The sequence below is a fragment of the Neoarius graeffei genome, chromosome 22, assembly GCF_027579695.1.
Source record: "Neoarius graeffei isolate fNeoGra1 chromosome 22, fNeoGra1.pri, whole genome shotgun sequence".
NCBI classification, from domain to species: Eukaryota; Metazoa; Chordata; class Actinopteri; order Siluriformes; family Ariidae; genus Neoarius; species Neoarius graeffei.
The window spans coordinates 32,231,538-32,258,377 of NC_083590.1; the positions used below are offsets into that span (position 1 = coordinate 32,231,538).

The following is a 26,840-nucleotide window of genomic DNA, read 5'->3' on the forward strand; positions in this document are numbered from 1 at the left end:
GCCCACAGCTGGGAGCGCAGGCGTCACCCACGGCGAACCAAGGCCTGGAAGGAACCGACGCCCAAAACTGGGTCCGGAGCTACACCACCACCGGCGGACAAAAACACTCAAAAATCAAACTACACAAACACAGAAAAAAAAAATAGAAAAAGAAATAAAATAAAGCTCTGGTGAGAAGCGGCAGCCAGAACGTGCACGACATACTCTCAACCGGAAACGAAAAAAAAAATATTTGACAACTCTTGAAAATCTCCGGTTTTCCGAATGGAGAAATTTATTTTTCGGATTTTTCACGTTCCTTGCCGCGGCGTAATACTTCACGTCGTCCTTGCATGGGCGCAGTCCTTAAATAGCCCAAACACAGTTCATTGATTAAAGGCAGGTGTTCTTTAACGGCGCACGTGCTGGAGCTCATTAGACGCGCCTTCAGGTGCACGAGCCAAGGTGCGCAGGACTGACACCGTTCTGCGCAAACGCAACACAATCGCACTAGAAAGCATGGTCAAGCTGCCAGTGTAGCTGCAGACTTTTTAGTTGCGAATTGCAAGTATTTCCTCATGTTAATAATTCGCCATGTCAAGACAAGCAAAACTTTCCTCCTTCTTTTGAGGTGAAGAGAGGTAAGCAATTTATATATTTTTCCATTGAAGTTGCATTTTGTGGCTTTCAAAGCTACGTTTTAGTGCCATTTCTAGAACACATCAAGAAAATGTGGAAGAAACGGCAGTAACGGAAGAGCCGGTTTCTAAGCTACTTAAAACTAGCAATGGTAGTTATTTTTGTTATATAATGCACTCGGGCTGCCAGTCAGTATGTCGGTGCGCGCGTGCACACCCTGAAAAATCCTAGCCACGGCCCTGATTTACATGAGAAATATGGTTTTCATTGGTGTTTAAATTTACAGACAATACGAACTAATGTAAACAATTGGCTTCAACTTGCATAAATATGAATTGGAAATTTGTAGTTCACTTTAGCTTTTGCAAACGCACAACTCTACTAAAAGATTGATAAACGAGGCTCAATGTCCCCAACATTGAAACCTGAAAGCTTTAGAAACTCTAACAGACCTTTACTTTTTAACAGGACCGTTCTGGGATTTTGCTGAGTTTACCTTAAACTGTCTGATTTTTCCAAGTAATGAACTGTGTAGCAGGAAAATCACTGCGTTTTCTAAACGCACTCCTGAAAATTACTCATTAACTAGGGGAATTAAATTTAATTATTTTTTGACATGTTAATCATTAATGTACATGAAAGGCATAAGTTATAATTTGTTTTAGTGAAAATAAGTACTAGAATGCAAGGTTTTGCGTGTTATGATGTTTTTTCTTTTCCCCTGGGGGACGTGTTTCCCCCCCAAAAAAAAAAATCTTAGGGCGTATTCACACCTACATTGTTTGGTCGGGACCAAACGAACCAAATTTCCCTTGGTCTGGACCTTTTGGGTTGGTCTGAATACAAACCACCGAACTCTGGTCCGGACCAAACAAGCGGACCGAAACCGAGCTGCAAGGTCGGACTCGGTCCGGACCAAAGGAACCCTGGTGCGGATCTTCTGGAGGTGTGAAAGCAGACCGGACCTAATCCGACAGTTTTGCTTTTTTTGTACCTCGGGAGCTTCCGTCGTTTGTCGAGCATTATGGGAAACAGAGTCTCGACACTCCACCGCAAAGTGCAAACACTGTTTCGGTTGTCAAGGAAACCTTACAACAGTCATTCAGACCAGTGGTAGGCTAGACTAGAGTACAAAAAATGAGTAGGGGGTAAACGTGGGCCGAGGAAGAAACGCGTACCCTTGTGGATATATGGGCAGATGTCCACATATCTGAGCTTTTGGAGAGAACACACAAAAATGCCGACGTGTTTGCTGTATTCAGTGAGAAAATGAAGAAGGGGTTCATGCGCTCCCCAGAACAATGTCGGCTAAAAGTGAAGAAACTCCGTCAGACCTACATTAAAATCAGGGACATTCTTTCGAAAAGTGGCGGTACTAGCGACGCAAAAAAGAAATTCATCTATTGCGTGAAGAGCCAGAACTGTCGCAACATGACGTGCGCTCATCAGCGCTATCCTCCGTAGCCGCCTTGCCCTTTGTCGTCGTTGATAAATTACTTGTACAACAGCATAGTAATCGCACAATTGTGAAAACAGTAAAAACTGGAAAAACATATAGCTTTGACATTAAAAAGAATAACAGCACGGAAAGCCTCCATGACTACTTTTGAACTTAACGCTTTGTGCGCGTGTCGTCTCTGACCAATAGCTGAACGACCTCAGGGTGCGTGGCTTTGTTGACAGATTTTGGTCCGCTTACTAAAATGTACAGTGTGAAAGCGAACCGCACCAAAATGAAAAAATAAAAAAAACATTTGGTTCGGATCAAAGCAAGTGAACTATCGAACTATCCTGGTCTGAATACACCCTTAGTTTGACTTTCAAAAGTTCAGAATTTTTTTTTTTTTCCTTTGCTGCACTTTCATCTCTATGGCGAGGTTTAAACTTCATAAAAGTGAAGTCGATTGATTTGTGTATTTTATTGCTAGTTTAAAAAAAAAAAATCACATGGTTACAGAATTTCTGATGAGATCTTTTAGAATTAGAAGCCTTTGTCACACATTACAGCACAGTGAAGTTCTTTCTGTATTCAACCCATCTGAAGCAGTGAAAGCAAGCACATGGGCAGAAAAGTGGTGCCTGGCAATAAATGTATTCAGAATGAAACCTTCGTCTGACGAAGGTAAATAGCATACTAGTGTGCTGTTAACAGTGGATATCCGGTTTGAATGCAAATAGCTGTCTCCAGGTAAGCTTTTTTTTTTTTTTTAAATGGAATGTACTGAGCACTTGCTGTGAAGTGTTTATTTTTGGGGTTTTGTTGGTCTTTGCAGTCAAGTGACCTAAGGTATGCGCTAAAATTTTATAGCGCGCTATATAGGTTTTTTTTTTGGGTTTTTTTGGTTTTTTTTTTTTTTTTAAACACAATGGATGAAAGTTTCTAATTTTTGAATGTGAAGTCGTAGGGCTGGCTGATGTGGTCAAATGATGAAATTTTTCATCAGACAGTATCAATACTGATCACAATGAATGTAGTCATTGTTTCAAGGTTGATTCTCTTCCCCGGATCCCGAGTGAAAAGTTGAAGAAACCAGATGGTTGACTGTGGGTTTTAAACTATAAGCAGCCATACCGGAGTTTGGCAAGTCCTATTTCATAATGTTTTGGCAGTTAATGTTACTGGGTTAGCTGCCTTCATGGAATAATTCTTGCACACTCATTTTTAGACAAGGTGGGTGGGGGTGTTTTGGAAAACCTGTATACTTTTTTTTTTTTTAAAGTGATTTTCAGAATTCCAAGGGTGTGTCGAAAAGAGAAGTTATTCATTACAGGATTTTAATTTCAGTGTCGGTTCCCATTGCTGCTCTCATGGATGTAATCAAACATCCTAAGTATTGGGTGGGCATTTAGGACGCAGCATTCATCATTTTTTTTTTTTTTTTTTTTTTTCTCTTAGAACGGGTTATAATGCCATCTCATGTTGCCTTCTTTTATCCATCAGTATATTAAGTTTGCCTGATGTACTTTTTTTTTTTTTGGTTTTGTTTTTTGGGGGGGGTTATGTCTTCCTATTATCTTAAGTCACAAAACACATTTTACTGCTCAGGCAAGTTTCCAAAATTTCATTAATCTGAAAACTTGGGTTGAAGTTATCAGTCTGGGTACCTATAAACCTGCTCGGTTTCTTTTAAGGAAACCAGTGCAAGAGCTGTCACCAAAATTATATCATGTATGAATTGTAATCAGTTCTTGTATTAAGTGTAATATGGTAAGCCAACTTTTAGCTTGGATGCAGCAGCCATTTGCTAGAACTCGATTTTAAATCATTGGGCTGTTTTTAATGAGGCCCTGGAGTTGAGCCAAGTAAAAGTGCTCATACGATGACTCGTGGAAAACCATGACCTTAGGGTGTGTATATAAGGTGATTTTATGGAAAGCTCAAATTGCAAGGAATTAAAATGATGCTGCAGGAAATGCTTCAAAAGAGCAGCTTTAAAATTTTATAAATGGCACAAGAGGGACCGATAGCCTTATTTGTGGTGGGGTTTTTTTTTTTTTTTTTAATTTAATTTAAATAATTCCTTACATGCTGCTTAACATTAGGGATCTGGAATAATTGACCCTCACATTCAGGCTGGATAAATTTTTCAAACAAACCAGTCTTGAATGCAGTTAAAATGAGTAATCTTTTGCTAACTAGTTTAGTGATTTTTTTTTAAATAAAAATAAATGGTAGGTTCTTGCTAACAAATACATTACCCTCTTTTCCTTTTCCTATGTTACCCCATGGCACCCGTGGATCTGCGTGTTGGAACGGTTTCGTCGAATGTTTCCCTTGGATCCCCGCTTTAATAACCTTGGCTCAAAATATGAACTCATGGAACTTTATGCCAATGTTGCCCTTTTTTTTTTTTTTTTTTTTTGATTTCCTGCCATGGATGCAATCGAACCACAATTCCTCGGCCAAATTCCCTTCCTTGTATGAAAAACTTTAGCAAAATGAGCGTTTCCCTCAAGGTGGCACTGCAGGTCCGAGAAGCATGGGTCCTGGCAATTCAGGATTTGGTAGAGTCCGTGAGGAATTCGAAGGACCTGCCAAGAAGCCACGCTTCTAATGTGGCACTTTTTTTTTTTTTTAAATATAGCAGAGCTTGTTCCTGGATTCCCAGTGGTTCTGGGGTCCTTAATGTATTTAAGTTTAAAAAAAATATATACCATTGGAATTTTAGCCTGAAGATCCATCGTTTTTTGTTTTTGTGGCAATTTTTAAAAAAAAAAAAAAAGTAATTTGTGTGTTCAAATTAGATCAAAGTAGTGAACTGCTCTGTAAGAGGCTTCTCTTGCTCAGCACATCCTATTGTTTTCTCTTTTTCTACATATAATCAATGTTACTTGTTATGCTGGTTACTCTTGTAAGTTCTGCTATTTCTATGGTTATGTTCTGTGCCATTGAACCTTTTGAAATCCATGTAATTTGCAATAAAGAGTACATTTGGTTCAAACCCCACTTGAACATTTTAGCAGTGTTTTTAGTCAGTCCTAATAATTCACTAAGCATCGACGAGGAGGATCTGATTCATTAAATATTTGGGGTTTGTTTCTTTAGTTTGAGTTCAGTTAATTTGAACTTTATTTAGCGTTATGTACAACAGGGTTAATAAATACAGGGGTGGACAAATCATAACGGCGTTTGCGAGCCCATTTGGGAAGTAAAAGCCCCAAAGTGTTGCCCAGTCATATCTTTTGAGTCGCCTGTAAACCTGACTTACTCTGCTTTAAACTGGTAGCTAAGGTGATGTGGCTAGTGAGTATGATCTAGCACGTCACTTTTGCACTCAAAGTTGTTTGCCAGAGTGGGCGGTGTAAAAGCTGTAGTACTCAGTCCTCACATGTCATGTATAAGACAGTGGAGTCTGGTTAATGCAGGTAGAGGAATTGGCGATGCTGAATTGCCCAAGTTTGTGAATGCTGGTTTGAATGATGTGACCTAAAGGACTAGGGTTTGTCCCATCAGGGGTGGCTTCTCCAAGTGTTCACTTGTACAGTCGGCTCTGGAGCCTGAACACCATGCGAGCGAGTCATCCAGTTTTATGCCTTGATTGGTGTGTGTAGTGCAGCAGGTGGTGCAATCCTCGTTACGAGTTGTGCTGTAGTGATCAAGCAGTGATGTACCACTGTAAACATGGCCTACATGCCAAATGAACTTGTTTTGCACAAGTCAAGAAATACAATTTATTTTCCCTTCTTTTTCTCCTTTATATTGTTGAGCCTTTCTTTCTGCTGGGTATCTGAAATTTAAAGGGGAACTGAAGTCACTTTTAAACTTTTTCTTAACGTGTTCAATTGCGTTTTCGGTTTTATTAATCTTGTATCGTGACTCGTATTGGCGCATATTACATTTATTGGCCTTTTCGGTTTTTAGCCATGTTGAATATAGTTCGTTTGGTCCACGGCAGGCGTCGCTTGTCAGTGCAATCTTCACGTTTGAAGTTCCGCCCAAGTCTGGTGAAGTGTCGGTGCTGCCATTTTGAAAACTGTTTACACAGTGGCCAGGTTGCCATATCATTCCATTTTAGATTAATTTCGAGATTTGCAAGCTTCATCAGTGATTTATTCCATACCAGGCTTTTGTCTAAACCGGGGAACAGGGGCGCTGTGCCCCCTTACTGAAATGCCGATTGAACCCCAAGTCACACTTGGGCCATGCACTTGTATGCACAACATGCAATCTTTCTCAAAACGATCTTTTCTCCGTGAAAATCTCAGCAACACCACGTGACAATGTGTCTGATCATCAAATATTTTATAATTGCTCCAAAAATATTCCAATCATAGTAGATACACCGCCAGACGGTGCAAAAACAATCCGATTTGGTGTTTTCCAGACTGAGGCGCCATATTTAGTTGTTTACTTGTCGCGGCTGCTCTCGCGAGATTTGACATGGGTTACATACAAGGTCAGCTGACTTGTAGAGCGAGATTTCTCGAGACTGAATGACCTTTCACCCACCGGCGCGGGAGCTTTTGACAGCAGTAGTTCGTGAGTTGTTTTTGTTGACACTTGGGCATTTAAAGATGTCATCCCGTAGCATGAAACGGAAGAAAGCCAAAGACTGTCCGGGGCAGAAGATTACTTTCTTTTTCAATGTTGACGTTACAATTTCCCTCTCAGATAGCTTCAGAATGTCCCATTGTAGCCTCAATTTTTCAAAGGCTTCGCACGGCGGAGGGGACGAACGGACAACCGGCACCATCCCTCCCCCCGCTTCGCTCCCTGGCCATGGTCAGCGCCCTCATGCTAAATTTTTCTAGAAAAAAACCTGCATGCGACTTGGAGCCAACATGAAGTAGAGAAGAGCTGGAAAGACAACAGGATAAGGACTCGTCCGTCACGCTGGTATTTGCGTCATTACTGTCGCACAATTAAAACATGCCAGATCAGGCGGCTGGTGGTTTCCAAAATTAATAAATACATGAATGCATTTCTGTGATGCATGTTATACTGAGCGCATTTCCCACATGGTCCTCAGTAAGGTTTCGGACAGCGCTACAAAATGGCATCCGCACTATATAGCGAGTCGGGAGCGATTTCAGACACAAGGAAAACTTCTGGCTTGATTGTTAGCATTTGAAAGGGTGCACGCGTTTTTTGACAACATTGGTAGATGTTGGTCACTGAGTTCTGCTGTACGTTTTCCTTCCGTCCTACGATGTCATTGTCGTACATATTTCAAACACTCATAACTTGCTATAGCAGTGACAAAATAGCAATCAAAAATGCATTCCTACGTTTAATAAAATGAGAAATAGAATTTTGATAAATTTGCCTTCAGTTCTCCTTTTAAAAAGAAAAAAAATGCCCAGGCACACAATTTGCTTGTCCAGGGTATCTGGGCCAATGACTTGTCCACCCCTGGAGTGCATTTTGGGATGCACAGTATGGAATAGAAGTTTAAAGAACTTTTTCCAGTAGTCTGGCATGCATTAAATTTGATGCCCATTCTAAACGGCTTTAAAAAAAAAAAGGCCCAGCCTTTTAAAACCTGCCTGTAAAGTTACAGTAGGTAAGTTTGTTAAATGTCATTTTCGTGGTTGTGCTTTCCAATAAATTGTTTCTTGAAATTTGTTTTATGAACATGTCATTTTAGTTAAGACCTGTAGACGGTCGCAGTCTATAAACATCAAGCATATACTGTAATTACCTGTACAAGCAAAATTCAGGAAATTTGAGGCATAGTAAACAAGGTAATGCGTGTTAGATATATATTTTGCTATATGGGTTTCGAGCATTCCCCCCTACACACAACTGTAGTCATATTGTTAATGTAGTGAGGCAAATTCATGGTCACGTTAATCAAAGATCATGTATTGCCTAAGAAGAATTCAGTCAAGCCTTTAAGTATAATTCTAATATTACAAAAACTGGGGGAATCAGTCTCTTTAATTACTGTGCTACCTTAAAGTGCATATCATGGGTAAATTCAGGAGCAAGATCAATGTAATTCTCCTATTTTATATTAAACTTTGGTCAAATATCTGTCGCATTTTTGCATTTTGTGCATTTTTTTTTTTTACCTTGCGCAATACCAGAGAAATTCAGTTGAAATCAAGCCATTTGAGGTGAATTGGTCCGCCTTTGAAAACTTGGCATTTGGATTTCCTGGGAAACATTGATTTTTGTGACGTTGCGTGCAGGGACGCCTCTTTCTGAATCCTACGTCAGCGCTGGTTTATGAGAAAACGACCTGGTGGTTTTCTGCAAATTTCTTCACCGTTATCACGTAATTATTAAAATGGTTAACAGATGTATCGGAGGGTGTAGCAACAAAAATCATGATGGGATTAGTACTCGTCGTTTCCCAAAAGACCAGACAATGAGAGAGAAATGGGAGCGCTTCATGCGAGGCACCCAGAAAAAACCGAGGACCAAGCAGAGCCAAGAAAAAGACCAAGAAAACTGGCAAGTCACAAGTTGACTGTTGCCGGGGTAAGAAGTGACTATACTCTAAATTAGGTGTTCCTGTGTTTGTGTGGTACACGGATAATGTTATTTATTGACGCACGAAAGCGCTGGGCAATAATACTTCACATGTATCAAGGGATGTGTGTGTCCAGGCTTGAGATCTTGGGACCTGTTAAACACATTAAATGTATATCCAACCCTGCTTAGCAGATTCCATGTGTGTAGCTTATGAAATCTTTCTCCTACAGTAGCCAGTACGCTTCTAAATAAAGAAATGTATATGAATACATAGTAATTCGAAGAAATTATTTATGTACATTTTAGATGAGCATTGATACATGAATCCATAGGTTTAGAAGCTCAGGCGACATTTTCCATATTTCAATGCAAAATCGCTAGCTGCTAAACTTGGTGTACACAGGCTGTGCACTGAAACCGTGCAAGCGCTCTCAGCCTGCACGTGACGTCACGAATCTGGCTCCAGACTCCCTTGGGATTTTTCCAGACGCGTATTTGTTTTTTCTGCTGTAGACAGATGGCCTTGTGCAAAATTACCCTTCTGGATGAGTGTGTAAAGGGACATACTCTCATATATTTAAAAAAAAAAAAACACACACAAAATTGGTCCAGGATATGCACTTTAAGATTGTAGGATGACTGCTGGGGCAATTGTTTTAATATAGTCTTGGCTCTAAAGGCTTGCATTTGAGGACTGTTTGTGCAAGAAAATGGAAGTTCTCAATCCCATCAGACTTTGCGAGTTATTAGTCTGAGTATTCATTGCAGATTGAGTATGATTATGGGGTGGTTTACTTGTATGGCTGGAACTAAACACAGCTATAAAAATGTCTTTGCCATTTGTATTCTGTTGGTCCTCTGCATATTTTCTCCCTTAACAGGTGACTGTCCCAAATTGCGTGTACTGGAACTTGACAGATTTTATCCCTGCATCCTCCATCCGTGAAGGTTTTGGTGCAATGCTGTCTTGTACATGTAATTAAAATTAATAGCTTTGACTAAGTTTTGCTAAATCTCCAGAAGAATCTGCGTTTTCTGCTAGCTGCACCACTACAGGAGGGAATACATATATATGGGCACTTCAAGGATTTGACCTATATCTGTAGGCCAACGAAATAAAGATGGAGTATAGGTGATGGATCCCCTCATCCATCTTTACACCAGATCTGTCACCTCGTCTGCAAAGGGAGAAGCCTCCATGATGGTTCCTTCTCCAACAAGAAAACCCAGTGGTGCATCCCTTATTGACTCCCCCCCCCCCCCCCCCCCCCCCCCCCGAATGCTTTAATATTATTAGTTTCAATTCCTGATTTGTTTTCTTTCCCCTCCTCACTTCTTTCTTTCCTTTTAGAGGAAAGCACAAACTTTTGGCACACAAGTCGAGCAGGTAAAGGTTGCTCAAGAGTTCTGCAGTGAGTTTGAACTCTGATCAGTAACCGAAAGCCTCCACTGCTTCAAAGTATTGGAGTCGTATTTATCAAAGGAGACGCATGCCGTTTGCTGAAGCTTAATCAAGAAGCGTTCATTGATTTTCCTCAGAGCATTTTAAGAAGTTCCGTGCACTTAGATGGCAGCTTTGGATTGATTTCCTGGTCACAGGCTGAAGGACGTTGAATTATGGGAGGCAGCTGTTAATTTTGGTATGCAGGCTTTGCAATTTTGTGCCCCGTCATTGTCTTTTTAGAAACACATGCATCACGGCTTTTGCGTCTCTGAAAGTGATGTCGTAACCCCTGCCACGAATGGTCAAATGTATCGATTTTTGAATAATTTTGATTTCTATTGTGTGCTAATATCCTTTAAGTGGTGGTAACTTTTTTTTTTTTTTTTTTTTAAAAACAATCCTGCTAGCATTCGTACTACAGCCTAAAGGCCAATTTATGCTGACAACGCAGTCCTCGCAGATAGCGTCGTAGATGGCGTCTGCGTAGCCCCCCCCCTTCGCAGACGCTCTGCGTGCACCTCCCAAAAATTGTGACCACCGCAGAAGCCTCGCAGACAGCGTCGCAGACAAGAGGGCTCTGATTGGTCCACTCTACATCCGCTGTACACGCACTTCCGCTTCCCTACTTTCCCGGTTTGGTTTGTTTTCACGACCGCCATTTTTAAAAACACGAGCGAAGATGGAGCAGCACGAAGAGCGGTTGATCGAGGAAGTGAGGAAGTACGTACATCTATACGACTCCAGTTCTAGTCATTATAAGTAACCGGAGGATAAACACTCCACAAACCACACCCACCAACTACTCCTAGTGACTTCGCGCCCCCTTGCGTTGTGGCGGTGAATAACATCGCGCACGCCTGTTACTCCCCGCTCAATGATAAATTACAACTGTCTGCGAAAGCCTTGTCGCAAGAGCATGCAGAGGCCCTAACAGTCATGTAGAGATTTGTTTAGAAGTGGAAAAAGATGTTCCTGAAGTGGAAGTTGCTGTCTAACAAACCTTTAGTCATGTGCTTAGTACAAGATAGATTATGTAACGGAGTCACAAGGATTATGATGTCCTCCTGTTATGGCTACTGAGAAGCACACCCATAGCATGATGCTCCCACCACCATGCTTCAATTTTTTTTTTTTTTGGTGTTAAAATGACTTCATCAGGCCAATGAAGCTTTTTCTCATGCCCATATGCCTTTTGCTCAGGAGTGGCTTCCGTCAAGTCACTGTCCGAAAGACATGATTAATGTACTATTCTCCTATCTCTGCAGAGGACTCTATTAGTGGCTGTTGGCTTCTTGATCACTTTCCTAATCTATGGCCTTTGTTGCCCAGTTATTGAGTTTGGCATGACCGCCAGTCCTAGAAAGGGTCCTGCTGGTTCCAAACTTGGTGCATTTCACAATGATAGTGCCCACTGTGCTCCCAGGAACACTTTTTTTTTTTTTTAATTTTTTTTTTTCCAATACCCTTGCCCAAATCTGTTTCTACACACTTTAATCATGGAATTTCTTGGACTTCATCGCTTGTTTTTTGGTCCAACATGCACTGTAAATTGCGGGACCTTGTACACATGCGTGTCTGCCTTTCTAAATCATGTCCAGTCGATTGAATTTGCCACAGATGGACGGCTCCAGATGATTTCTACAGACATGTCAAGATAAACAAGGCAAACAAGATGGAGCTGAGGTCAGTTTTGGAGCGTTTTAACCGAAGTAATGAATAACTGTCTGAAATGAGATTTGCTTTTTAATAAACTTGCTAAAGTTTTCGTAAATGTTTTTTGCTTTTCATTATGGGTTATTGTCAGTTAATGGTCAATTTTAAATTGAGTCTATACTACTATAAAGTGTAAAAACCAAAGTCGTCTGAATTACTTATCCAACTCAGTGGGGAGAGTGCTGAAGGTGTTTCTTTGACCATGTTAACACATTCTCAGATGAGGTTATGCAGAAGGAATGAAACTTGGCAATTCGTTGCAGTAAATTACTTTTTTTTTTCCCTCTTTTTTGTGTATGTAAAATGTGCACAACTTGATGCAGAAAGAGGCAGCGATTTTTACACCTCAGACATCTGTTACATTGGTCAATATTAAACATTTGTTTGCACATTACATGCTCTAGTTTGAACAGCAAAATCCATTACATATGAACGTGTAATGGACAGAAGCTTTTGTTCAGCACCTGAGAGAAACTCTCGTGATTGCAAGATCAGGATTTTGTTGCATCTAATGCCAGATTAAAACACCCACACAACCTGGATACGGAGTCTGCGTATTTCAGGTTATTGGTCCGTCTCTTCCTGGTAAGAGAAGCGCTCATAACACATGGTTTTATGGTTAATGTTACAAGTTGTGTGTAATCTTGACTGACTGACTCGTTTTGGTGTACAGATTTTAAAATTGTAGACAATGTTGACTCAAGCTGAGCAAATATTTTACAGGCATTTCCATGTGGTATTCTGGCTCTGAATGTCTTCTACGTTCACTCAGTGTTTTCAGGATCATGGTGGACTCGCATGGTTCAGTTGAAATGGACATGTCTGACACCGCACAAATGACGCCCCCGTTAGTTTTGGGGGAAACTCGGGACGCTTGTCTCTTCCAAAGCCGGTCTTTTAAGTATCCTGATAACATGGACTCTTTTTTGTGAAATATGTGAAATCACCAGAGGCCTCACCACTGACCATCTCAGATTTGCTTCATACTTTTTGGAAATATTGTCAGTGTGCCCAATAAATAGTGTACAAAACTTTAGGCTTGTACCTTCATTCGTTTCTGAGATATAGGGGAAACGACATCTCAAACTTCATATAGGGTACTAACTTCATATTTTGTGCCTTTGCTAATCAAAACAAGCTCTTTCCAGTGGTATTGTCTTTAATTATGACAAACTTGTCATACAGTTGAATATGCATTTGAATTATAGGTGCGAATGGTTTATTTTTAAAGCCTAATAAATTCAAGTTTAATTTCTTTTGAACACATACCTAGTTGCCTAAAGAGTACTTTTACAAATAATGAATAAGAAAATTTGAAAGATCTGGTGTGCTTTAATGTGAAGATATGGGGCATCAAAGTTAGCCTGGGCCCGCCCATCCTAAGCGTGACGCAACACGAGGGCCTGTTGCGAGCTTAGTCTGGCCAGGCAGGCTATCTACAGCATTTCCAAGCTCCCGAAAAATCGGGAACCAATCAACTTTGAGCATCTCCAATGGCCCTGGGTAGAGGCGTGTTCAAGGCACTGATGTAGTAGAACTGCGACCGGAAGCCATAGATTGTTTACAGAATCTATGCCGTAAGCGCTTCATTCACAAATGCTGTATTGAAAGCATTCAACGGGAAGTTCTCATTGAAAATGGAGCAAAGAGCAGCCCTGGAGGTATTTATTGAAAGGAAGGACGTTTTCGCCTTGCTCCCGACCGGCTTCGGTAAGAGTTTAATAATAGGATGTCTATGGTTTAATCTACCAGTTAGCCCCGTCGTGTCACATACGTCAGAGGAAAGAGTGATGTGATTGGTTTAAGCTTCGTCACAGCCTTTTCTGGCTTCGGCCAGTAGCAAACTGAGGTATTTCAGGGAGGCGGGTCAACCACGGGCTCTGGGAAACGGTTTGGCTTAATAGCTTGGCCAGACCAAATGCTCGGAGAGCTTTGAAGGCGCGTTAGCCAGGCTACATCAAAGTTGCTCCAAAGCACGTTTTTATGATTTTCAGCAAGCCATAACTTGGCAAATATTGAACTGTGAACTTTTATCTTTTAGCATTTCAAGGTGTCCGGCATTGAACAATCCTTGAAAATTTCATGTATCTTGCTTGAATCGTTTAAAAGTAATGACTTATGGAAGTTAGGTCCGTTTTCTGTAGCACGCGGTTTAACAGTGAAATTGGGGCCACGCCCCCTTTTTTTAAAGCCCTTATATCTCAAACTAATGAAGGTACAAGCCTAAAATTTTGTACACTATTTATTAGACACAGTGATATTTCCAGAAAGTATGAAGCAAATCTGATGGTCAGTGGCGAACATTTTTCTAAATCTGGTGATTTGGGGGGGAATTACCCTTAGGAGGAAAACATCTTGCTTTTATGATTGGTGCAAGGCCACAATTTTTACTGATTTTTATGAAATTCTTCAAAACGGTTAGTTTAGTCAAGCCAAAAATTGTGCTTTCAGCTTTGACTTTTTAATAGCTTGACTGTGCACATGTGGTTTAATTAAATTAAATACACGAGCATTTAATCCACAAGCTAAACTTTTTCTAAATGGATAAATTAATAGATGTGATGTCTAAACTGGTAGTTGCTTTCATGATTTTTTTTTGGCCACCTTTTAATTGAAAGTAACTGAAGCTGAAATTCCTCAATTCTGTAAGTGCTGTTTTTATAAACTTAGTACAGTTGACATGAACAAGCACACGTCGGAGCCCCCATGTGCTAGTGGTTAGTGATTATTATGACTTTAGTACAATGATGAAACCACACTGTTGTATTTCAACTTGAATTCTACCGAAGAACTTGGACAGATGATGCTGAAGATGGAAGCCCATCAAGAAATGAATGTTTGTAAGAAGTCATCAGATGCTCGTTAATATAATAAACATTTTTTAACTTTTCTTTCTCCCTTAACTGTAAAGGTACTCATATTTTAAAATTGATTTAATTTTTTCCCCCTTCTTTGCATCATGGGGGGGGGGCGATTGGATTTCACCATGGATTTAAGTGTTTTAAATTGTAGCTCGACTGTCTACTATACAAGAGTTGCTGGCATCCATCAATCGAAGATAAATGTTTTTTTGAGGAAAAACAGCACGACTGGTCCTTACCTTAACATTTGGCACTGCAATTTAATGTTGATCACTTAAGTATCTTCATCCTTGCTCCTTGTGGAGCATAAGGTGAGGCACATCTTTCTACCAATCACTTAAGTATGCAATATGTATATAATAAATTTATCCAGTACGTTTAGTGTTGTCACAGCTGTATTTAAGGATGCCGGCCCTAATGTAAACTTGTATTAAATAATCCATCTAGTTTAGACCTCTCATAATATGGTTGCGTTGTAGTGCGTGGCTTTGTATAAAAACTTTTAATGGCGCCAGATTTGGAAATTTGTAGGCGATGGTAGTTGAATTTAGTATGCAGTAACTAATACAGCCTCACTTCCCTCGACTCCGACTAGTAGTAAAACCTTATTAGCTCTGAAACATCTTTTATACATCTTGTGGTAAGTGAAGGACCATTGGCACTTTGGGCACCCCAATGCTTTAATAATGATGGAGACCAGGGTGGACTTGGGAATACTCCTTGAGGCAAATTTTAAGCCTGGTGCTCTTCAGTGAGCTTTGTACAAAATGTCTTGAATGCTTGTTCCATGTAATAAGTTTTAGATGTTGAACAGCTTTCAAGTATAAAATAATGATGGATTCGAACTTCTTAAAGAGCAGTTCCAGTGGTCTTTTTCCTGTTTCACTCCTGTGCTCAAGCACAATCTGGGCCAGTAGATACCTTGATGTCAATTTAGCAAGGAATTAAATCGTAGTAAGATGCTTCATGTTGATTGCTTGCAGGTTGATCAGATACTCAACAGTGAAGGAGTCCTTTAGGGCTGACTCTTTAAAGCAGGGGTCACCAAACTTTTTTTTTTTTTTTCTCTGGGGGCCGCATTGTCGTTCCTGACTGTGATGGGGGCCGGGGTCGGGTCAGCTATATAATAGAATTGTATGACCCAGACAAATATGACCACCAGCAGGCCTCATTGTGTAGTAGAGATTACTAGCCTGGCACATATTTATCTTTACTAGTGGTTTGCAAAAGTAGTAATCGAGTCTTCACACTGTTTTAATTTGAAATACCACAGATATTCCATTTATTTTCTAATAAAAATAACATCAAAGCTGTCAAGGTAAGAAACATCTGCCTAGTTGAGGTGATTGACACTGGCAAAGGTGAGTGGAAAATTATAAATTGTAGGTAGGCCTGTTGATATTAATAATATTGTGTGCAGCACTTAAAGGTCAAATAAATAGGCTGATAAAATACATTTTAAAAAACAAATTATAATATCAATAGATCACAGCAGTTGTGCTGTGTCCTGCACGTCATTGCTCTCATTCATGGCCAAAGCAAAAAACTCTAATTCTGATGCTTTCTCATTCAGCTGGTCATACACGTTGTCCCCCAAATCTTCGGTTCGCCTGGTCATAGTAGGTGCGGAGAGACTCGCCGCATTGAGCGCATCCTTCTTGTCGGGACACGCCTCCTCAGCCACAGCAAGCATGCATACTTTAACAAAGTCCCCATCAGTAAATGGCTTTCCATGGGTAGCTCGTAGGTGAGCTACCTTATAGCTAGCTCGGACAGCAGCCTGGTTGATCTGGGTTTGGCGAAGGAATACATTCTGTTGTGCAGCCAGTCCGCATTTCATCCTCCGAATCCTGTCTTCTCTTGTTTGCCCTCACAAACTAGCATACTCTTTGTGGCGGGTTTCGTAGTGACGACGCAGATTATGTTCTTTGAAAACCAACACATTCTTTACATACAAGACAAACTGCACAGTCCTTGCACTGAACGAAAAAATAATGGGTGGTCCACTGTTCTTTAAAAACTCTGCACTCTCTGTCAGCTTTTCGCTGACCGCTAGCCATTTTGCTGTCCTGAACACTGACAGTTCTCTGCGCGTGCGCTGCCTGTCACTGCTTGATCGCGAGCATATGACGAAAATTCGGAAAATATGAAGTTTATTTTATAACTAAATATCAATTTTAATTGATAAAATCAACAAAATACAAGATGCAGACATGTTATTTGCCAAAAAGCAATTTAAAAAAATAGGCCATGACCACTTTTGGGGATTGCCTCATAGAGCCGGTTCAAGTGGTGGGGGGGCCGGAGTTTGACCCCTGCTTTAAAGCTTGTAGAAGTTCCAGAAAAAAACCTGATGGCAAAAAGTCTCTTTTTTTTGGACACTGGGTCGCCTAATTGGTGTCGCTTTAATACGCGATCCTGTTAAACCAGCCCCTGGTTCATCCAGCAGACAAACTTTTGTTCATGTACAGTGGTAGCACTTGTTAATAGTAATCTGATGGTTCACAGAGCACTGAAATTAACTTCTACTCAGTGAATGACTCAAATCTTGGTCAGAAATCTAGGGAGAAAGGGCTTTAATGAAGTCCGAACCAGCAGACACGAGGAGTTTTTGTAAGAAGCCATGGATTAAGACTCCTTTCACCAGTTGCGTTTGTAATTTTTCACAACTGGAGCGGGGGGACTTGATGTTTTTACAGGGTGGTAGAATGTTATGGACCTTGACTTGTGTCCAAAACTAAATATGCTAATAATGGAACAATTTTTGTTTAAACAAGCAGTAATGCTGTTTAAGGTCACAGGCTTGTTACTTTTTTTTTTCCACGAAAGTCACTGGAGTTGCTCTTTAAGCATCTAGAACACGAGTTTGCTAATGCTCCTTTTCCATGGCCAAAATCAACTTTGCTGTAATTCATGGATTGGGGGGAAATTTCAAGCCCTTCAGCTGTGAATAACTATGAAGCAATGTTATTTGAAATCCTATTAGCAGCTGTATTTTAAAGCTGTATAACCAAGAACCGGATTAAACCGTGTCGAGGTGAGAACGCTATCCTACACCAGTAATGCTAATACTCAATATCTGATGAAAAAGTGAACTTTCTGTCAGCGTCCAAACATGCTGTTTCCAGTTCTCTGTGAGGAGAGCTCGTCTGTGTGTACTGTGTATGGCATGGATGGTGGTGCTGTAGTTAAGCAGTAGCAGCCAGTGTCCAGCTTGCCCTGCTCCACAGTTGACACTCCAGCAGTTGGTTACAATGAGACAAGATGAGTAGTTCTTCAGATCAGTGGACAGTTGAGCCTGGACTTGTTTGCATCGAGAGGTTTGCTTGTATCATCTGAAAAGGTAAGTGCTCCTGTCTTTTGTTCAATGAAGATGAAAAACACAGAGCTGCTTCACCTCCCTGATCCACCTCGCATGTTGACTTTTTGACTTTTTATCGGGGTTCTGGCATCACACTTCTAAAAATGGATTCACAGTGCAGATTTCTGTTGTGGACACGATATGGCAACAATTTTCTTTTTTCCTTTATTCTGTCTGAACTGCATCTAGGTGGCTTCTTGGACTGCTGTGAAATGCCTGAAAATAAGCAATTGACGGGGATGGGATGGTGTATGGGGACACAATTTCCTTCAGGAAGTAATATTGTTGCGTTGATGTACCATTTGCACATTTGTCTGGACATGGGTGAGGGTGGGCTTGAAGTTGGAGAAAATCCATTGTTTCGACTCGTGTCGGTGTACTGCTTCTTCCAGAATCATTGCCTGACTTCAATGCATCACTGGTACATTTTAAACAGTTCACAGAATCTCTTCTGTACCCTTGGTCTAAGCATCGGGTGACCTTACTGGAAATGTAAATCTGATAGATAAAATGAGTGGTGGTGTGGGTTTTTTTTTTTTTTTTTCTCCAAGGAAACTTGAACTACTAATGCATTTCCGTTACCCTGTTTTTAATTTTAAACTTTGCCTGTATGGAAATCACGTCATGCTGGCAGCAAGAATAGTTTTCAGCAGCAGAGGCAATACTGGAGCCACCTGAAAGTTAGAGCAAATGCAAATAGTTTCCAATGCAAAAGGGGGTGGGGGGGAGGACGCAGGACTTGAAAGAGGAACATGCTTCAAATTGCAGCTTCACCCATCTGTTTTTAAAAAAAAAAAAGCTACTTATTGACTAGCGATCACATTGGACTTCTGTTCATACTGTTGCTTGGAGCGTATTGGAAAAGCTGAATATTGTCTCGGGTTGGAGATTAACCCTTAGAACTCAACTGATGCAAATGGCATCCAAATTCACGTCTTTTTTCCTTGGTTGAATTGCTCGTGAAGTGTATTACATGAAACGGCATGGCTTGACATTCCAACGATGCTATAGAGGTTTTTGACCCACGTGACCGTTGCCATGTCGACAAGTAGACGGCGCCATTTTGGCGGTCACAACAATGGCAACTCCTGCTAGCCCAACATGTGGGTTATCGAGCGACATTACACTATTTTCCCTTTTCACAGCATGCATTGTTTGAATGGTTGCCATGACATCTCATCTCATTATCTCTAGCCGCCTTATCCTGTTCTACAGGGTCGCAGGCAAGCTGGAGCCTATCCCAGCTGACTACGGGCGAAAGGCGGGGTACACCCTGGACAAGTCGCCAGCTCATCACAGGGCTGACACATAGACAACCATTCACATTCACACCTACGGTCAATTTAGAGCCAGCAGTTAACCTAACCTGCATGTCTTTGGACTGTGGGGGAAACCGGAGCACCCGGAGGAAACCCACGGGGAGAACATGCAAACTCCACACAGAAAGGCCCTCGCCAGCCACGGGGCTCGAACCCAGGACCTTCTTGCTGTGAGGCGACAGCGCTAACCACTACACCACCGTGCTACCGCCATGACAACATATGCAAAGATTTCCAACAACATTTTGTGGCAAAAAAATTCCGTAACCGTCTACTTCGTGATGCCAAATAAAAGTAAATTCATCGCAGTTAGAAAAATAGTGTCCAGGTTGAGTCAGAGTTACATTAATCATATAGAAAAACGCATAATAATTGTCTAGTATCGATTTCTAGTTTTGTCCATTGCATATTCGCATCTAAAAAGTACAACCCACCCAACAACATGGCTCTGCCTCGCCTGAGGGCACCGTGTATGTTAAACCGTAAGCCGTCCAAACACTAGTAAGAAGCCCGGTGCCAGGTAGCGCCATTGATGAGGCTGAGCGGTTCCCATCTCACATATATAAAACTATCATAGCCAGGTAGCCTGAACACCGCCTAACAGGGCTTATGTGTAGGCTAAGTGCTAGGCTACGTGTATAATTTGTCATTTATCTCGCATATAATATCTTTAAACTTTGGGAAAAGTTACCTGAGACAAAATGTTTGCCACACAAACAAGTGTTTGGTGGGCTGCCAATTCTCTCGCCTGATCGCCGCGATCCACTTTTCGCGACGCTGTCGATCGGCCGGGAACCTATGGAACGTTAATCCAGGTTTATCCCCTCTTCTGTTGTGGCAGCTAACTGCACAACACGTATCAGGCATTCTACGATAAAAGTAAGCGATGAAGATGGATATTACAAGCATTGTTTGCTGATAAGCGTGGCTTTGTTTGACCTCCAAAATGGCGGCGTAAACAGTATCACGTGACCCTATGACGTCAGGTCGAAAACCTCTATAGGTGGTTACTATCTGTATCCATCTACACACCCATTACTCAAGAACTAGTCATAGTATAGATATGGACTACATCACGAGGCTTTGTAACGATGTTAGTCGCATTTGTACAGTGTCCATACTAAATCGCGTAATGAAGACAGATCAGACTTGTGCAAAGTAGTATTTTCTGAGTTCTTCTCATTTTCACGCTCCTCCTGCTTCTTGTTTAATGAGTTACGAAGTAGGGCTGGGCGATTTTACAATTACGATGTTATTCACGATATAAAATCTCTACGATTAGAAATTATACACCTACGATAAGCCTACGCCTTCAATAAAATTACTTCATCCGAAGTTTTGACAGACACGCGAATAGCCAATCATAACTAAACAGTACCGCACGTAACCAATCAGTTGGAAGAGAGCCACGTCAAGTTAGGTTGCGTGCACACACAAACACGCGTGTAGCAGCAACGCACAGCATGGCTGTGGTGAAGTTTGCAGGAGCGCGGCGCTTCTCCAACAAAGCGATTATAAAAATGAGCGAGAAGCCGACTGACCGGAGTTCTGAACAGGAAAGTCAGAGCACTGCCCTGGAGGACATTGTTGAAAAGAAGGGCCAGAGATCTTCGGTTGTGTGGAGGTATTTTGGATATTTAAAATCGGACATACAACAAAGTGTTACACTATGCAAATTATGCCGAAAGCACGAAAGTCTTAGCTGCCTTGCAAAGCGCTATTTATGCATCCCTGCAACCAGCACACCCTCTGAGAGGGTATTTAGCACAGGGGGTAACATTGTGACCTGCCGCAGGGCAGCTTTAAAACCTGAGACAGTGGATAGACTTGTCTTCCTCGCTCGTAACCTGTAAACAGTCAAACCTTAAAAACCTTAAACACACTGACGTACAGAATTGCACTTTTTTTTCCTCCTTGCAGCATAAGTTTTACACGTCAATATGTCTTTTATGTTTATTTGAAAGCTGCTAGAATTTGCACAAATGATTTAACAATGGTATATAGTTTTTATTTTTCAGTTTATTCATTTGAACAAAAGAATGTGCATCCAGTTTGTTTTGGTTCTGTGAAACTTGAAGGCTTGTTAAGCTATTTTTGTTAATTAGGAAGGAACTACTAATTTGTAATGTTCATATTTTGAGCAGAAAATTTAAAGAAAATACAAAAATGGTGATTTGATTTATATCGTGATGTATATCGTTATCGAAAATTTTGAAAAAATATATCGTGATATAATTTTTTTTCTCATATCGCCCAGCCCTATTACGAAGTCCCTGTCGCTTGACAATGAAATGCTTCTCAAACAGCATAAAGCCTTCCTGAGGATGCTAGTTCCTCTGTGCAGCAAAACCTTGTCAAGTAACCTGGTTTTGAATTCACAAAACACATTTCCATCAGGCACGTGGAGTATTCCACATTGATCTTGTGGGATGCAGGCGATTTTTCTTGTTTACTTTGGCTCAATAGATTACGTGGTCCGTTATTTTAACATTTGTCCATGAATCCAACTTCGCATACGGTCTGCAAACGGCTTTCCTTGAATCTTGCGGCACTTGCGTTTACTTGGAACAAATTCACTTTGTAGATCTCTTCAAAATAAGCTCAAGACTTGTATGTGTAGGGATTGAGATTCGAAATTAGTGTCGTCAATATTCAAGAGTGCTTTTTTTTCTTTGCCGTCTTTCATGCTCTGAGGCATTACTGAGAGTCTACTTAAGAGGGCTGTGATAGTTGATTTGTGACTGGTCTGTAATGTTTCTCACAAAGCTCCCTCAAAAGAGTGAATAGTTTTAGTGCAGACATGCAGTTATTTGGCAAGCATGCATCTTTTATTTTTCCTAAATAATTCTAGCTTGATTGCGAAACTGAAGTCCGTGGCTTTTGACCTTTTTGCTGTTCCACAAATACTTGACAGTTGCAATTCCCGCAGTACTTGATTTGCATCACTATTCAGGGTTCATTTTCCTGCTTGGCCTCTGGGTCTACAGTGATCTTTTCTTTCTTGTGCAAGATCCCACTCACTGTAACCCACAACAGTGTCGTGAAGTATTGCATCAACATTTTACTGTATACGTCATGGTGTACGGTGTGCCTCAAGACATTATGTCGGGAAGACGAGGTGTTCGGTGTCCAGGTGCGGAACTGCTTCTTTAAGCATTCTAATTGAGTGGTTCAGCAGACTGGTTGTCCAGGGAGGTGTTTTTTTTGTTTTTTTTTTTAATTATCTGCACTGTGATCCATCATCTCATTCTCTCTGCCTCTGGCTGTAGTTGCCTTTGCTTCACCTATTAGGGAGTATGATGCCAGAACTACCCTGTTTTTGCTTAATGGCTGCCTGTGGAAAGGCAGAGCATAACCTCACTCCTCAGGATCGACACTACCAGAAACCCAGCACTTTGTAAAAAGGTGATGTCTGTTCAGATAACTGTTTAATAATGGACTATACATCAAGCATCAACTCCACACTTAGTTTCACACAACTTTTATTTAAGCAGACTTTGAGTGGGTTTTGTCATGCTTTCTCAAGCAACACGCACCTAGTGCTTCAAAATGTTTTTCACGTGTAACTTTGGACAAAGACTTGCTCATTTTACCATACAAGTATAGCAAATTTTGGGCTAGACAGTTAGCTTTTATTCATAAACTCATATTTTAAATAAAAATAAAGCTCAATCTAATATACGTATACTAGGGCTGTAAAACAATTTTAAATCTGACATCTCGTTAATCATGGTTTTATATAATTAGTTGGCACCGAAAGAGGTTTAATATCTATACATAAAACATGAGGTATAGATGTTTAACATAGTGGGCGGTAAGATTGATTCTGGTAAACCAGTTGTAATTTCAAAGGTATGGATTTTGTCCGTACTGTTGTACCAGACATCGAACATTTTTGAATGTATTTTGCACAACGCAATGAGATTTATTTATTTATTTATTTATTTATTTTTTCTGCTGCCGTGATGACTGTTTGATAATAACAAATAGCCCGAAATTGCTTTGACGCGTTCTTCGATTTTTCTTTTTACCCGTCTACTCTCGGCTCCAAATGTTAGTCAGTAAATTAAAAAAAAAAAAAAAGTTCGTATTAAGTGGAAAGCCAAAGGGCCATGTAGTCCATATTCTATGGAAGCACAGTATAAACGCTTAAATGGCAGCGTATTTTACATTTAAGATAAGCTTTTAATAGGCTTAATGCGAAGTTCCAGCTAGTAGAATATTTTGGTATATATTTATTGTTGGGTTCCCAACAATAACTCGGCATGCCAATATTGAGTTAATTGCTGATAAATCGCTATCTGCGTTTATAGCACCCAATAAATGACGCGGTACGCGGTGGTCCGGACTACCGTTGTGGTCCGGACCACGCCGTTTTCAGGTGTGGTCCGGACCACCAAGTTCAGAAGACAAATAAAAAGTCTTACTGTGATGTTGCATGGTTTAGGCCTATCCATAAAGGTAAATTATTTTTCACTTCCCTCGTGGCAGCTCCCGCTTTTTTACATGCGTTAGAACTGGTATCTTTTATTGCGCGTGTGTTTTACGCATGCATTTCTCTTCCGGTTTGAGAAAAAATAACAAATGATGTACGACTTTGTAAAAAAACTCGTATTAAATGACAAACACAGTATGATTTTGGTAAGTTTTTATTTATATCGTAATATAATACAGCATACGGTGAACCGGACCACAATCCAGGAAAAATAATTAATTAATGCCCTCGTTTTGTATGGAAAATACGGTGATCCGGACCACCGCGTACCGCGTCAAATGACCAAAAAAAGTGGATCCTTTAACCATTAGGAGCACTGTATAGTTTGTCCACCAGAGGGCATTCAAAAGGTGTTGAGCTGTTTTAAAAAAAAAAAAAATTTGCCGTTTTCTACGAATTAATGGCGCATGTACAAATCGCTTTTTAATAAAGTTTCAACTCCTTATTTTTGGACAGCGTGTATGAAGTGTCCTAAAATGTTAGCGTTGCGTATATGCGACTTGAATAATGGGTTAAACATCCATTTTGTTTTTTTTTCTCCTTCCGAATTAGTTAGGCTATACCTTAAACGCAACGAATAAATGTGCACGTTTCCTGATGAGTAGGAATGTATATAGTTATGTACAGTACTCGTCAAGTTTAGACGCATTCTGATTCAAAGGTTTTTCTTTATTTTGATTAAGAAGTCTTAAATTAATGATGGCTGTCATTTCTCTTTACTTAGCTGAGCAGTTCTTGACCTGTATTAGTACGTTGCGGAATAGGGCTGTTTATTGTTTAATCCCAAATGCATTAAGAAGGCAAGAAATTGCACGAATTAACTTTTTGCTGAGGCACACCTGTTAATTGAAAAGCATTCCAGGTGACTGCCTCCTGAAGCTGGTTAAGATAATGCCAGGAGTGTACAGAACGTCAAGGTAAACGGTGGCGACTTTGGAGAATCCTAAAATATCATTTTGTTTACCACAATTCCATAGAACTTAGTTTTCAGGTCTTCAGGATTGATAGACAATAGTGAAAATGGTAAAAATACAGAAAAACCTATGAATGAGTAGGTGTCCAAACTTTGGACTGACCTTGTACATTGGCCTAATTAAAGTAATTCTGTTGAACCTTTTTTTTTTTTTGTATGTAGTCCATTATATAGTGAATGGTTTCGGACACAGGGACGGTCTCTTTTCTTGGGGTGCGTATTGGCCAATAATTTTAGTTATCAGAAATTGAACTTTTTTTGGGGGGGCGGGGTTATAGGTGCCAAAAAATCCCTTACTGGTCGTTTCCTAATATAGATCATTACAACGTAACTGTTGCGTTTTACAAAAGTTTTTTTTTTTTTCTTTAAACAATTTTAAATTCAAAGGGCAAATATTAAAGTGGCATTTTAGTTTTGTTCAATGGCGAGAGAATTGAAAAGTATACTTGACTTTTATAGTACTTTTTTTTTTTTTTTAAGCTTGTAGTGTTAATTGGTTGATCTGTTTCTTTGGCACAAAAAAAAGATTATAGTACTTCCAGTACTGTGAGATTTAAACTATTCTAAAGTAAGATTTTGAACATACCGCCGTCTACTAGTAAACCATCCAAAAAAAAAAAAGTGGCCTTAATTTTGTGCTCAATTCAGCAGCCCTAATATATATACATTTCTTAATTTGAAATGAACAAATGTTTCTACCATATGTTAATAATTTTAGATTTTCTGTGCTGTAGGACCGTGTGCATAATGTTGCATGTATTCACATTCCATCTAATATTTTCATCTTTGGTGTAGTAATTAGCCTAGTGTGAGTTTAGCTCCATAATGAAATCTGAAGGCCGTGTTCACTCACTATTGGTTTCACTGCAGGTGCGTCAGGAAACTGATGGAGGGTGAAGTCCACGCCTTCAGAAATGAGGTTCGTAATGGCACACTCAAATGTATAAATGTGCCTTTTTTTTTCTTCTGTGAGAACTGTACCTTTTAATCCATATACTGTCTCCAAGTGCTTGTTTTTCTACCTTTTCTGTTCTAGGTCATTAGTTAAGTGTAAGCTATGATCCAGGACATGTTAAGGTCTTTATGAGCAGCAGGCGAGCAGATCTTCAAATTACAGAGCTACTGGTGAGTGGCATTTCCGGGGAGGGGGGGGAAATGTTGAGAAAATGTACGGAAGTATTGAAATGTGCAGTTGATCCGAGCTGTGACTTTTTTTTTTTTTTTGGGCTGCTTAGGAAAAGGGATCAAATGGACTGGAGCTGGAGGTCATGAAGTTCATCACATGGAGTCACCTGGGTGTCGTGTGTGTTCCTGTTGAATGATCTGAAAAGCAGAACTGTAGCTCCAGTACGGAGACTGACCTGTGTATCTAGTATCCCTGGAGTGTTGTCTTCAGACGATTAATTTCAGGGGTGTATATTTCACTTGGGTTATCACAGTCGCATCTTATTGGCGTGTTTATGGCGACTCTGATTCAGGATGGACGTCTGCAAGCTGATCACGCGCAGCACAAGCGGCCGTGAATGGATCCGTGTTCCTGTCTGGCCAGTGTTGTACACAATCAATGAATAATAAAGTTTCTGTGGACTATTTGTGTTTGTCAGTGTGTCGAGTCAGAATAATTTTACTGTTAAAGTAGTTACTTACTGAAGTGTTGGAAGAAATTAATAAAGCTGCAGACATTCAAGTTAGAATAAATTCCATGGAGAGGTACTTATGATGATGCAGCTGCTGAAATGATGAGCTGCTTGTTTAAATGTGATTCACTGCTTTAGAACACCAAGCATTGGGTGGCTGAGAATTAAGTTACCCAAATAAATCTTCAATATGGTGAAGGAATTTAAATGCTACTTCCAGGTTTTTAATCCCCTGCTGGCTGAAAGGCCCAAAGCAGTTCTGGTCTGTCCTGGGAAGGGTGCTCACCTTCTGAAATCAATTCCCCTCTCAATTTTTGGAGGAATTTCATGGAACTTGACAGGATTCTTTGTTACATCAGTAATACGCATATTGTAATCTCGTTAAAATGGGTCCCATTTTACTGGAGTCACAGCCCTTGATTTAACAATTTTTATTTTTATATATACAGTTGTGTTCAAAATAATAGCAGTGTGTTTAAAAACGTGAGTATAGCTCAA

General features: G+C 40.4%; 1 protein-coding gene across 3 annotated transcripts in view; it reads left to right on the plus strand.

The window, feature by feature from the left end:
• Positions 1-26,297, plus strand: part of sfpq (splicing factor proline/glutamine-rich) — a 51,813-nt gene extending 25,516 nt beyond the window's left edge. The window contains exons 10-12 of one of the 3 annotated variants that reach the window (XR_009651207.1): positions 25,576-25,624; positions 25,742-25,830; positions 25,941-26,297. Coding sequence is in view for 2 of the 3 variants with exons in the window: in XM_060904735.1 (XP_060760718.1) it covers positions 4,554-4,673 (120 nt within the window). In the remaining variant the exon portion in view is untranslated. Of the gene's footprint in view, positions 1-4,553; positions 5,066-25,575; positions 25,625-25,741; positions 25,832-25,940 lie in introns of those variants that run through there. The other 2 variants (XM_060904736.1, XM_060904735.1) reach the window with 2 other exon arrangements.
• The last annotated feature ends 543 nt before the right edge of the window (positions 26,298-26,840 follow it).